General features: G+C 38.1%; 1 protein-coding gene across 1 annotated transcript; it reads left to right on the top strand.

Moving 5' to 3' along the window:
• Positions 1–548: 548 nt before the first annotated feature.
• PPDPFL (pancreatic progenitor cell differentiation and proliferation factor like) lies at positions 549–2,765 on the top strand. The gene is made up of 4 exons (XM_054394724.1): positions 549–675; positions 1,564–1,653; positions 1,740–1,839; positions 2,243–2,765. Exons 1-4 carry the CDS (start codon positions 621–623, stop codon positions 2,253–2,255), a joined length of 258 nt encoding a protein of 85 aa, XP_054250699.1. The 5' UTR covers positions 549–620; the 3' UTR covers positions 2,256–2,765.
• The last annotated feature ends 11,433 nt before the right edge of the window (positions 2,766–14,198 follow it).

Raw genomic sequence — 14,198 nt, 5'->3', positions numbered from 1 at the left:
AGCAGGGTCACCCACAGCAGCCTGCCCTGGATCGCAATGTCCAGGCATGTTTTCAGTCTCCAAAGGAGATTCCACAACGTCTCTGGGCAGCGTGTTCCAGTGCTCCACCACCCTGAAAGTAATTAAGTTTTTCCTTATGTTTAAAGTGAAACTACCTGCTGCCTGCTTTACCTTCCCTTTCTTCCCCTTCCTCACAGAGGGGAGAACACTTAACGCAGCAGCTATTAGTCCCCGCGTAATGTTCTCTAGGAAAGCGCTCACAAGGACCACCGGTGACCGGAGACGCGACTTACAAGCCGCCGCCGGCTGTCCCGGGCCGGTCCTGGGCGGCTCAGAGCCGGGGGCTGGCTCCCTCCCGTCCCGCCCCACCGCCCCCGGGGCGGGCCGCCTATCGCCGCCGCGGCCCATATAGGGGCGGCCGGGGGCAGCTGAGACATTGGTTGCGGAAGGGAGTGCGGTAGTCTTGTTTGCTCCTGACGGCAGCTTTCCTTGGGCGACCCGGTCCGGGGCTTGCAGGCTGCTGTGCTTCCCTCCGCCGGGCCCGGCTCCAGCCGACTAAAGAACGACCTTGCTCCGCAGGCTCCTCCCGGAGAGAGGTGATTAACTCATCGCGCTAAGTCATGGCCTCGGTACCCTCCGCCGGCTGTCTCCTGGCCAAGAACCAGTACTACAGAAGTAAGTCCTGGGCGGGAGCTGCCTTTTTCCCTAGTCTTCTCCCGGGTGAGAGGGACCTCCTCTAAAGGAGGAAGGCTGAGCCCCTCGAACCCCTCCCGAGGAGGCGTCTGCATCGTCACTGCTCAGCAAAGGTCGGAAAGTGTTTCAGGTGGTGTCTGGATGAGCTGGAAGCAAAATAGCATCTTTGCCTGTTAGTTTTTAACTGCTTGAAGAGTTTTCAGTCTGTCAAGGTTCTTCAGTATTCTTGAGCATCTGCTTCTGGTTATTAATCGACTTTTTTTTTTTTTTTTTTTTTTTTTTTTCTTATTTAGAAGTGTTGGGTTTTTAAAATTTTAAAACATAGAAAAAGTGTTACTCCAGCAAACTCTGACTTCTAGCTGCACTTCATGTTTACTTTTCAGGCGTAGGCAGAACACAGAATGAATTCCCGTTTTTGTCTCTAAGTATGTGACACAGTCACTGGTCTGAGAGTACGTCTGGTGTATTAGGATCTCTCTGTGCAGGATGGGTGCTGTGGTGTGAGTGTAGTGTTTAGCTGTATCACAGTAGAAGGCGTGGAAATTAGGTTGGTTTGGACTTGGTTTTGATAGCAAGGTGTATAATATATGGTTTGTCACTGAATTCACTGAAAGTTGTGCAGATTGCTCTCGGCATCTTTTTAAGTGAGAACTAAGTAAACTGAGATCAGCTTACACACACACACACAAAAAAAATGTAGTAGAGCAATGAATTTAATACAGAAGTCTGAAGCTAGGGAAACTTCTCTTTTGGATTCTTTCCTCCAAGATAGCAGAATGTCTGAAAAGTAATTGGCATAGAAATAGTGTACTCTCTTGAATGCAGACTCTTTATTTACTTTCACTATCTGTGTCTGTTTTCCGTGAACAGCAAGGCAGAACTCGGAATCCAGTGCTTCTTCCAGCTCCTCCTGCTGTTCGGATGCTGTGAATGCTACAGAGCAGGATAAAGCGTTTCATGGTATTGTTCCCTTCTTTCAAATAGTCTTCTGGTTTTGCCTGTTATTCAGCCAGGGCCTAATGGTGTGGGGTTTTCTCTTTTGGCAGGGTTACCTGACATAATTGATAAATATTGGTGGATAAAAAGCTTTTTTCATAGTGAGCCATCTCCACCAACTGTTGGCAGAAAAACACTATCAGCAAGCAGGTGAGTCCTGTTTTCAGTGATGGGGATGACTTAGTCATTCCAGTTTACTGTTGGTTCAAGTGATACTAAACAACCCACAATCAGCTGTAACAACCTGGGGTATGCAGTGCTATTTTGATGACTTAAAATACTGCAAGTACAGAAATTTCCCATCTCTTCTTCTTAATAAATGAACTTGTGCTATTTCACATAAAGCAGATGGTAGTGACTCCTTACTGCTCTGCATTTATAGTAATACTTATTTCATCCTCTGCCTGTAGCACTTGGACACCTATTTATGCAGTTTACACACTTTGATACCAAGTTGATCTGAATGCATTCAAAAATACTTGGGCCTATATGTTTTCCTCAAAGATGTTTAATGATAATTCTACTCAACGTGGGTTTGTGTCTCTTTCTACAGTACCAACAGTTGAAGAGGACACCGCTCTGGCTTCACTGACTGAGATACTACATACAGGCTTGTTTTTCCAAGAGGCTTGGGATCTTCCTAATGTCTGGGTTCAGCCACAAGAAGAAAACAAAACCTGTGGGAAGAGTGGAAGAGTGTATTTTCAAAACATTTGTCAGTAGCTTAAATGATGTTGCTTAAGGGACATGTCCATGACCTACCTTGTTCATTACAGAGTTGCTGTAATTTGAGATCTCTCTAATGGAAGGTACCACAGTTTAAATATCCTGATGACTTGGATAGTACAGTAAAAGTAAAATGTTGTAGATTTAGAAGTATGCATACTAAATGACTTTGCTGTAGATGATACTGTTAAGTTCTACCCTTAAGATATCACCAATTGTGCTGATGTAAACAGGTTTCAGAGGTGTACTCCAGAGCAGGGCTGCTGTGTGGTACATGTTTTCTCTTAAGTATTTATGTATGAGTTGCAGGAAGTGATCTTACAAGAATGCTTCTTAATAGCTTTGCTTTTACAAAGAAACAGTAATTAGTTTGGTCCCTTTGTTTGAGCAGGGTGTATGGATCCCAACCTCAAACACCCAGCTACAATTTTTGAGTCTATGCATGTTGGTATTTGAGGGTAGAAGAGATATACAAGGAACCAGTAATTGTAATGGGCTCTGACATCTTCCAAACAGAAGAGCAACCTTAATCAGAGTTGATACTCCTAGCTCTGTTTTAAATTACTCTCACCTGCTGTGCTGCTGCTTAAAGAGCTACTTATTCTTAAGTGACTAATCCTTTCAACATTCACTGTTGTGTGTCAGTGATGTCCTAGATCTGGCAGTGTTCAATTCAAAATAATCATATTAATGTCATTAACTAAATCTACCTTTTTTATGATTCATGCTCTTGAAAGACAGTGTAACATAGCTTCAGCAGATCAGTACATCAGTGGTTTGGTTTTTTTCTACTGGGTGTAACTGAAATGTGTCGGAGGCCATAGGAAATACCAAGTATTTGGCTAGATAATATAATTTCTGTAAATTATCTAAGCAACTTCTTCATATGCTGTCATTAAACCTACCTGACCTTTGCCCATCACCGGGAGAGCTAACAAGATCAAACAATGTAGCAAAAATTTCTCATTGTAAGTTAATGGTTGCCATGGTTATGCATAAATCCAAACTGTATCAAGTGAGTCCTTCAGGAAAATAACAGTTTTGGAGGAGACAAAAACATGGTACATGACAACTGAAAAGAACAGTTATTAAAAGTTTCAGGAATCTTAAATTGACTTGTCACATCTTACTGTTGTTGTGTAGTTTCATCTTTGTCCTTTCTCTAAGTGTACAGAACTGACTGTTTTATACTAAGCTTTTTTTAAAATAATAAAGATTCAATCAGTATTTTGTCAGACTCATTTTTGGCCTTCAATAACAAACTGGTACTCAGTTTAGCTTGTGGTGTAGCTGGTGGGGGGGTGGGGTTTTTTTTTGGGGGGGGTGGGGTAAAATCCCCACAGAAGTCTGTGTTAACATTCTTCCTTCAGTCACTGATACAAAGTGAAAAGGAATGATGGGAATTTGTTAAACACCTTTTTCTATAATATGCTGTAAAGGAAGATAAAAAGGCAGACTTGCTAGTTGCAAGAAGGTGGTTATGTCTCTTAAGGTGCTTGGAGTCACTTGAAGGAAGGAATGCTCGAGTTCTTGTTGTAGATGAGAGGTATCAGAAACACTAGAAAAGTAGAGTGACAAGCTTCTATGTTGCTCACTGAGATTAAGCTGTTTCTCTTGTTCCATAGTCAACATAGGATATAGAACATGCCAGGAGACCCAGGAAAAAAGCCCTTCACCTCCTCAAAAAGTGGAAGGGCAAGAGGATGCTGCATGTTGTTTGCTTTCCTTCGGGTGTATGAACTACTTTTTGTAATGGCATCATGGTGGTAGAAGAGTGCCTTGAAGAGGCACCCTCATGCAAGCCCCATCTTTTTCAGTGTTGCAGTAGCAGCACTGCCAGCTGATAGTTATTTGTGACAGTATTTCCAAGAATTACCCTGCAATGAATCAACTCTATTAAATAACATCTAATGTTGCTATGACAAAACTCCTGAGGATACAGGTAAATGGGGCAGTAAAGTGGTTCCTATCAAAGGGCTGCATTTTATTACATCATGATAACAAGGAAATGTCAATTTTCTTGGATTAAATGTCAATATAAAGTAATTTTGTGGGGGGGAAGAAGCCAAAATTAAAATTATTTTAGAAGAATCTGAGAGCAATATGAAGGAGAAACTATATTGTATAGCTTGAATGCATCCCAGAATAAGAAAAACAAGAAAATTTGATTTTCATACCTATCTGTGTAAGACAGATACAAATGTTTGATCAAAGATAAATTGTAGTAGAAAAATGGTTTTATCTGTTAGAAGGGCCATAATCAGAGATTTATTTTAATGAAGTTAATCAGTGCATTGCTACCAGTCTCAAAAGTATCAGAAACAGGTTTATGTCAGAATATAAGTACTAAAATCCAAATGTCACTAAGTTAGGAATGGAGAGATGGAATTCAAAAATACTTTATTTCCTAAAATGAGCATAACAGCAGTCATATTTGATTCCCTTTCTTTCCCACAAGGAAAGTCTACATCTACTGATCCTAACAATACAAGTTCAAGAAGGATGGGTTCAAGAAGGATGAAGTCTTCCTGCTGACCATATTTAGAGAGAATTAAACCTCATTACTATGAGGTGGTTCTTTCCCAATCTGTTGTAGCTTGGGAGAAATACCATAAAGTTGCAGTTATTTCCTAGGATTTTCTCACCTTTATATGAGGTAAGCAACGGTTCATATTGCTGATGGACAATAGTAAGGATTAAGTGTAAAGACTCTACTATTGCTATGAAATGGGATTTTGGGGGGAATACTGGCCTTTACTGCAGGAGCAAGGATGATAAATGAACCTGTCTGAGAACAAGGTCTTTCAATACAAGACTGAACAGTGAATTGATCAGCAAATCAAACTCAAGTCCTTAGCAGTAAGTATTTTTTTTTTTTTTATAATATATGCAGTGATTAAGCCTCCTTCAAACAATGTGCTTTAGTTTTCCTTTGTAGATTCTTTGGAAAGGAAATATATGTTTGTGATATTATAGCATTCTGAGGTTTTAAAGTATGTCCAAATCCCTCTTCATTTTTTTTTTCCACTAATGATCTTAACTAATCATGCATTGTTTCTTGTCCAAAGGAGGACCTCTGTTATTGTTGCTTCTCAACTCTTCTGCAAAGGAAAACCCCAACAGGGTTCATTCAGCCATTCCTACCAGGATTAATGTTGTTTGCAAAACGTTTCTCAGTTTATTGCACTTAGAGATGGTGATTGTGGATTGTGAAAATTTTGAAGCCTTGGCTGACTTTTCAGTGATGGAAGGATTCTGTCATTTTCTCATGCACTCTGTCATGTACCATTTGAAGCTCTTCTGGCAGTAGCAGATGTGCAGTGTACCGTATGTAATCACTGGAAGATTGCTCTTTGTAATAGAAAGAGGCTATCACTAATAGGGAAGAGAATCTGTTCAGTATATTGGGAGGAAGTTGGCAAAAAACATCTCTTTTTTTCCCCATTTTTTTTACACCACTTTGATGTCTCTCAAACTGTAGAGAGAGGAATCAGTTTCTCTGACCAATACCAAAAGAGCAGATTCAGTTCCCAGTCTCAGTACTCAATGGTATGTTCAGAGACATTCTATTGACTTTTGCTCAAAAACAGACTTGTAAAAGTGTAAAAGCTGATAGGACATGATCTGGACAGAGACATACTAGTGGATCAACTAATAGCAGGAAAAAGGGGGCTTATGCACTCAAACTTCTTGCTTTTCTTAGCTCTGCCAGCCACTACATCTCATTAAAATTTTGTTAACTTTAGCTTCAATAAAATAAACTTTCACTTCTACCTGTAAGGCAAAACCCATAATCTCACCTGAACAGTGTAATTTAAGTAGAAGTACTGAGTGCAAGTTAACACTGTTCTGTCAGCTTGTGAGGTGTGCTGAGGTACAGCTTCTACTATAATAGGAGAGGTCTGATAGGACTGGCTGGACATCAGTCACTCGACTGGGATCATCTGGACCAGCTGAGACCAGGATGGTCAGGAGAAATGCATCAGTAGTGGGAATAACTTTTAAAAAAGACATTATTCAGCTTTTGGGTTGTTTTGTGTTTTGATTGTTTTGGGGGTTTGTGGGTTTGGTTTTGTTTTGTTTTTTGTTGTTTTGTTAGTTGTTTCATTTTGTTGTTTTGGGTTTTTTTTTTGTTTGGGTTTTTTTGTGGTGGTGTTGGTTTGGGGTTCTTTTGTTTCTTTGTTTTTGTTTTGGTGTTTTTTGATTGCTGGTATTGCAACAAGTGAAAAAACCATCTTGTTCTGAAGTAGTCAGTGTCTGGAAAACTCTTGTAAAATTTTCAATGGTTGATCACTTTCACCTTTAAAGGTCTTCCTCATTGCTGCCCAGCTTCTCTGTGAACAGCAGTTCAAAGGTTAGTCAGGAATGCATGACTCAACAAGCAAAAAAGTTTTAAAGTGCTGATTCTACCTCCTCTTCAAGGATTTTGACAGTTATTTCCAAGGAGGTTGTATTATTTTGTTTAATCCCCAGCTCCACTGACTTCAAGAAGTATTTTAGCACAATAGGAGTGGATCAATAAGCAGAAACAGCTGGAGCTATGCTTTTTGCTTCTGTGAGTCAAAGCTCAAAGCCAGGCTCTTAGAAAATGTTTCTCACTGTGAAGTTTACTTATTTCACATTGTGTGAAGACGTAGAAACTATTGCTAAGTAAGCCAAATGAGAAGGTAAAAGGCAATGATGCAATTTTGGGGTGGCATAAAATGGTGGAGGGCTTGAAATCTTGGACCCTACACCACATGCTTTATCTCAGTTCACCTGAAAACAGAATTTGATGCATATATTCCTTGACATCTCAAATTATAGAAGGTTTAAAGAGTTCTACCCATTACACCTATTCACAAATGAAACACAGAAATTCACATTTATAGTAAAAAATAATTTAAAAGTATTTTCAATCCTCTCTTTGGCATGTACTGTGCATTTTTGTGTGTGTTTAATTCTATTGTCAGATTATATATAAAGTAACTTCTTCATCTCAAAAAAACCCACTTTAAATTTTCAATTAAATGTTGTAACCTTCAATAGGTTCTTACAATGAACCTGATTTGGATATAATCTATCTAAGAATCTCTAAATTGTAAGTTTCATTGTCTCATAATAATGTTGAAGTTAAAAGATGATGCTGGGGTGAAACATGCAATGAAATAAGTTCTTTTGAATAGGTATTTTCCCATCATATTTTAACCAGGTTAATTAGTGACTCCAGCTCAGGCTCTCATGGTATGTTTATGCTCAGGTGAAACCTAGCACTGAATCACACTGACAGAACATGGTAGTGGCTAGACAATTCTTTCATGGCAGTAGCAGACTGAGTGAAGATTTGAATGTAAAAAGCAAGTTAACTGTAATTTGTATGTAGGACTGCCTTCACATTCTGTTACAGTAAAATTGCTGCCTGCAAAATACACAATCAGTTTTGGAGGAAAAAACAGCCTTGCTGTTCTCACTCTCTGCTTTTCAGAAATGTATTTTTCTAGGTGAAGAATTAGTTGTTTTGTATTTCTTTATAATTTTGTGGCAAAAGAATGACAAGCTGAAATGCATTAAGCAAACAGATTGTTGCTTTCACTACTTTTCCAGGCTGTCATAATTTTTGTCCTACATTAATCTTTTGCTATTATTGCTTAACGTATTCAGTGGGGGAGTTGTTTTTGTTTGTCACCATACTGTGAGTATAACTGAAGTGTTATCTGGAGGGGACAGCTTTCAGGTGGAAACTTTTTAAACACCTCCACACCATTACAAGAGAGCTCCAGTGATTAAGAGGCTCAGCTCAGACCTTCTGAGATACATGTGTGCAGATTGTAAGTCTCTCATGTAAGGACTGATTTTTATTCTGTATTTTTCCAACAAAGCTTGGACATTAATCTTGAGAAACATCAACTGCTAGGCATTAAAATATTATATGGAGACTTTATGACTAATTCTGAAAATGGATGTCCTTTAATTTCTTTTTGGATCTTAAAGCATCCACAACATTTATTATATATTTTACAGGAGGATGACTTGTCAAGAGTAAGGATGATGATTTATTGGCCAAAACATTCCTCAATTGAGAACAAGCCTTTTTTTGGTACAATATCATTGAAATACTACGTCCTCTTATGTTTAACTTGCTCACGCTCATAGCATTTAGTTCAGCCTCCAAACAGGAAAGTTATTTGAGATTTATTTAAACTGGAGGAAGCTCTTTTTCAATGTCACCTAATGCTGAAATCCATAGAGATGAGAAGTGCTTATCAAAATAAAAAAAGTAAATTCATTGATGTTGGATTTGAATTCAAAACCAAAGAGATTATGAAGTAAACAGCTGTGATATTCATTCACATCCACCTAAAGTCCTAATTATATGTAGCGATTGCTATGGCTCAAAGAGTCACAGAGGTTAAGTTTTTGTCAATGTTCGTTCAATTTCCACTCCCCCGGTTGCTCTCTGCACTCTTCTTTCTCCTCTTCTCTCTCTTTCTCCTCTTCTCTCTCTTTCTCCTCTTCTCTCTCTTTCTCCTCTTCTCTCTCTTTCTCCTCTTCTCTCTCTTTCTCCTCCTCCTTTTATATTTTTTTTTCAACCTGACAAACTTTTGCTATAGGAACTGGAAACCTCTAATGAGATGAAAATCCTTGGTCAAATGGATGCCGAGAGGGTGATGTTAGGTTCTAGCTCCTGAGAATTTATCTCTGAAATTTAGCTACATATATTATTATGCTTTTGATATGCATTTAAAGTAATGCAAATTCATTAACTGAAGTTACTTTTTATTTACATAATTTGCAATAGAAGGAATGACCATGCAGTTTATGGCAGAATATATATAAAGACATATTTTTAGTAGGATTTCAGCTACCTCGATAGCCACTCAGTTGATGAAAGGAATGAATGCATTTTCAGTGTGAACAAATAAGAAATATTTTTATGATATCTTTCAGGATTGAATAAAACTGTTCAGCTGAGAGCAATTTCCAGTTAATAAACCTCACTTCCATTTCCCTCATGCGGAGGAGTGACCTAGAAAGAGCACTGCTTCTATTTGGCTGTGAAATACTGTGCTACAAATAGAGGATGAGGCATTCACCTTAAGTAACTCCTCATTTCCAAGAAATCCAAGTGCCTCTAGTGCTGCATAAGTCACCTAGGACACTGGAGCTGAAGTTACTGCACTGAGGCTTGCTTAGCACTGTGCTATAATTAGTTGGCAAGTCAATTCAATATCTATTTCAAGTGTATGAAGGAGAAGCAGGTTCATGAATAGATAATAGAGAAGGCGTACATTGTCTGAACACATTAGTTTAAAAAAGTGTTCTTGAAATGCTGTTTTATTGAAAGTATGTGTTTGAAGATCTTAGATTATTCCTTTTGCATGTGTATTATACATGCATTAAACTTGTGTTGAATTATTTTGCCTCAGCTAAATAAAAGCCCTCGTCCCTGATGCTTCACTTTTATAAGCCTCCTACAGTCATGTGCATAAAGGCTCATGGGAGAGGAGAGAAAGAGTTCTTTGTACTTTCAGTGTTTACTGAATAGCATAGTTTTGGGTCATCACAGAACACAGGCAGAATTTGAGCAGTAAAAGCATAAGCAAAATGTCTCTTTTGAGAGTCTTCTTTTGAGACTTACCAAGATTTCTTTCAGCATTGTCTAATTAGCCCTGCTTTCTGACGCAGCATGAAAGGAGGATACAAAGAGTTCTCAGCTTGTGGGGTTGTTTCTTGAGTTGTACAATAAAAATCAGCAGTTTGTAATGCATAGAGTCAGTGTTTAAAGATATGGAAGGCCAGAAATATTTCAGAAGGGAGAGACAGGGGCAGAGAAGGTGGAACATAAACTTCAGCTTGCTGCTTCTTTCTGCAATTTTCTGAAAATTCTCAAGTGACCGTTTGTTATCATATTGATTTTTTTCCATATTGTAACTATTCTGCTTTTGCCAGCCAAGACTGTGGCTGGACAGGCATGGGAATACTTAACATCAATGATTTGTAACATGTGGGGTCTAAAAGCTGGAATTAAAAGCTAACATCAATAGGTACAAGCTTTTTCTTTCAGTAAGAAGTAAAATGTTATTACGAACCTATATAAGTATAAGGGTAAAGCAACAGTGTTGTGTTTTACCAGATGCGCAAAAAAAAAAAAAAAAAAAAGTGTTTCTGGACCAAATTTAGATATTTTAGGCACATATATACTTTACAATGCTCATTGAAGTGCATAGTATGTATTGAACTACAGCCCCTTCCCCCAAAATTAGCATTATTATATTATTGTAAGGAGCACAGTGTTTAGCAATTTCCACAGAAACTCTTATTAGCATACCCTAACTTTTCTGGCTGTGTAATCTTAATCTGTATTAACATCTTTTTTTCTTTCATATAAAGTGGGTAATGCTGCATGTCTATTTAAAAGCAATCTATTTCATTTCTTAGCTTCCTCTCTTCCATCTCATATCAAACCACCAGAACACCACTAATGATGCCTTTGCCTAATTAGTGGGGCCTGTACTAGGATAAGTTTATAATCAAGGACACTGTGCAATGGTGCTTGCAGTTCTGCAGGGAAAGTTGTTTCTGAACATACTGAATTCTTATAAAGCAGTTTTCTTTTTCTTAGCCCATTGCTTCATTTTCTGTGAAAAAACCCACATTTCCTTCCATGGTTTTGTGTGTGCACATGGACTTGCATTTAGAAATGGTCATATTTTATATTTAAAACTGGTTCTTATTGCTAAAATGTACCAGTACAGAAATTTAAATGGTAATTTTAATATTCATTATAACACTTATGCAAGCATAAAGATCTGAAGATCTGTGCAATAAAACTTTTCTTCCTGAACAATAGATCTGATGTCCTTTTGCTCATAGAAATAGGTTTGAATTTTAATTCTTTTTTTGGCCATATGTAAGGAAGCTCACACCCACACTTTTTTAGCATTTACACAACTAGTTCTGACAACCTTACCAGAACAAGACAAGCAGGATTAGATTTTATGATTAATTGATAAGTTATTATTGTGGTTTTAAATAATATTAAATGGACTTAGAGTTTTTACTGATAGCAAAAAAACCCACAATCCTTTATTTTAAGTTTAAACTATTTTTTTTTTTTTTTAGTTGAATGACTGCTTTTTCTCCCCTTGAATTGCTATGTAAGGTAAGAAGCTGTGAGTACTGAGATTAGGGCTAATGAATTATATTTTAAAAACAGTTCTGAAATTTCACTTCCCACTGGTGGTCCAGACTCTAGGCCCCAGCCCACAATGAAATCTCTGTATCTGAAAGTCTCCACCATCTGTTCTTTGTCACAGACCACTAGCATCAGCTCAAGCTAAAAGTAATTATGCTACATGAATGAACTGAAGCAAGTTGATTTTGCACAAGCTTTAATATTACAATATTTATTAGAAGAGTCAGAACATTGACTGTAGAGCATTATATAGGAATTAAGAAAAAAAAAAAAAAACAGAAAATCACATTCTCAGATCCAGCCAAAGCTTTGTTTTTTATTGCAGAATCTACAATTACTTATGTGCATATTAGAAATATATAACAGAAGTGAAATGACTCTTTTTAATTCTTGAAGGCCATCTTACTTAAATCCAACAGCTTATAATATTTGGCGACTGTTCCATAATATTGGTTTTAAAGTATTTCCTTCCCCCAGGAAAGTCATAAATTAAGGCACCAAGCAAGGGTTTAAAACATTTGTCATAAGCTCTGTATGCTTGATAATATTTATTGCCTTCAGAAACTTCTGAAACAATAATCACTTAATTAAACCAGAATTTTATCATACCTTGTGTACACACACTATCTGTGCAATATTCATTAAGCTCTCTGCAAAGCAACATCTAACTGGTGCATAAAGAGAGAGCTTATGAGGATTAAATAAGACTTGTGGGTTGATTTAACTCAGTGAAGTCATTACCATGCTAGGAAATGTACTGAATTAAATAAAATTTAAATACACTGTGAAGTTTATGCATGTCTCTATTCAGATAGCCAATCATAGGAATAATGATCAGGAGTCTTTATTAGAAATCTCTCCAGAAGAATCCATCAGTGTTGTTGTGTTTATATACATCACAATTCCTCCACAGGTGCATGAATGAGCTATGGAAAGACACCTCAGTGTGTGTGTGCCAGAGTGGATTGGTGTGAACATTGAGACTGTTAGGTGGGAAGGAGCAGAGGGGACATAGAAAGGAATCTTTAGTGGGGAGCAAGTGCACAGTCAGACTTCCAAGGTGATGAAAAGACAGATGCTCCCTATGGACCTTGTGGGGATGTTATTTCCTGCAACCCCAAATACCGTTGGAAGCTGCTGGACTGAGATTAAGTTTGAAGCAACCTGCAAGGGCCTGCTGGCTGTGGAGGATGTGTGTGTGTGTTCCCAAAGCATTTTATTTTGAGCTGCCAATGGATCAGAAACTTGCCATGCTTAGAAAGCTTTGCTGTCTCATGTTTCTTTTGACATGTGCTGCTAAAGAAAAATAGCAGACAAATTCCTCACAAGGCTTTGGCTGAATTTAGATCCTGTCACAAAGCATTTCATCCAGGATATTATTTACCCTAATTTCAGGTAAAGCCATTGTGAGATAGCCATAAATCATAGCTCCATGTTTTTACTCCTGAATACTGGAAACCACACATCTTAAAATACTTACTGGTCATTGATTTGCCAAATCAGGGGTCTGACAAAAAAATCGTGATATCTGTTCCTTAGAGAGATTGCTCTTGTGTGCTCTCTTTGCAACTGAAAAGCACAATTAAGGTACTATTGGAGGTTAAGTAAAAGTAATGTCAATAACATCTTCTCCTACAAGTGAGTGAGAAATTGTTTCTGCAGAGTGCACAGGCACTGTAATGAGCTGTAGGGAAGAAATGCTTAACTCTTTAAATGAGCTTTGGGAGCACTGGAGTACTAGCTACTAGGAACTGAATTTACCTTAAACTTGTCTTCACCCATCCCTGTAGATTTATATCATGAAAGCTAAAGACGCTAGAGCTTAAGGTGGAAAATGGACTCATCCAACCCACAGGACACTTATCTTCCTCATAATCTGCTGCATCTTTCCACAGGCACATAGAGCTGTTGTGAGACTCATGAGGAGCAGGCGTTAGAGCAGAAAGAGTTGAAAGCCTTCATCTATCACTCACCCACTAGATGACAGGCACTGCCATGTAAGCCAGCGTGATACCTGCTACATGTCCTCTCTGCAGCTGCCAGAGCTGGAGGAAGCAGCAATGTGTTGAAGCTGGACTGTCAGAGGGAACTGTGGTTACTCCTTACCCTTCAGAGGAGTATATTTGAGGTATGGACATTTTCATATGGTCAGAAATTTGAACTTCTTTTGGACTTTTTGTTATAGACCATACAGACCTGTTTATTCAGTTTATTCAGAAATTTATTGTGCTGCTAGTAAGTCCTGAGTGGTTTAAAATGGAATGTTTAAGAGCAGGCATAGGCTTGGGCCCCTGATGCATATTTTCAGCCAGGTTGATGTGAAGTAGAAAGCAGCTAATTAAAGTAGTTTCTTCATTAATACATATTTTTCATTCTACAACATGTTAAAAAGCCTCACATTTCAATTGTTAAATTATTTTCTTTGTATTCCACAACTATCTTTGGCAGTAACAATCTTCTTAAATCCATCATCACCCAAAGGAGGGAAGACAATTTATTTTTTCCCCTTATGAGAGCTAAAAAGAGAGAGAGTGTCAAAAGAGAAATAGATCTCAAAGTGAAATTTTTGCTAAAGGAAAAAATAAAAAGGGCACAGCAAGAATTGAGT

This window comes from Indicator indicator, chromosome 31 (assembly GCF_027791375.1).
Source record: "Indicator indicator isolate 239-I01 chromosome 31, UM_Iind_1.1, whole genome shotgun sequence".
NCBI lineage: Eukaryota > Metazoa > Chordata > Aves > Piciformes > Indicatoridae > Indicator > Indicator indicator.
Note: the sequence above shows the minus strand (reverse complement) of the source record. Positions and strands in the feature narration are given on the sequence as shown.

Coding starts and splice junctions, on each gene's coding strand:
- PPDPFL (XM_054394724.1), top strand. CDS start 621: ATGGCCTCGGTACCCTCCGCCGGCTGTCTCCTGGCCAAGAACCAGTAC. Junction 676..1,563: donor CAAGAACCAGTACTACAGAA/GTAAGTCCTGGG, acceptor TTCCGTGAACAG/CAAGGCAGAACTCGGAATCC. Junction 1,654..1,739: donor GCAGGATAAAGCGTTTCATG/GTATTGTTCCCT, acceptor CTCTTTTGGCAG/GGTTACCTGACATAATTGAT.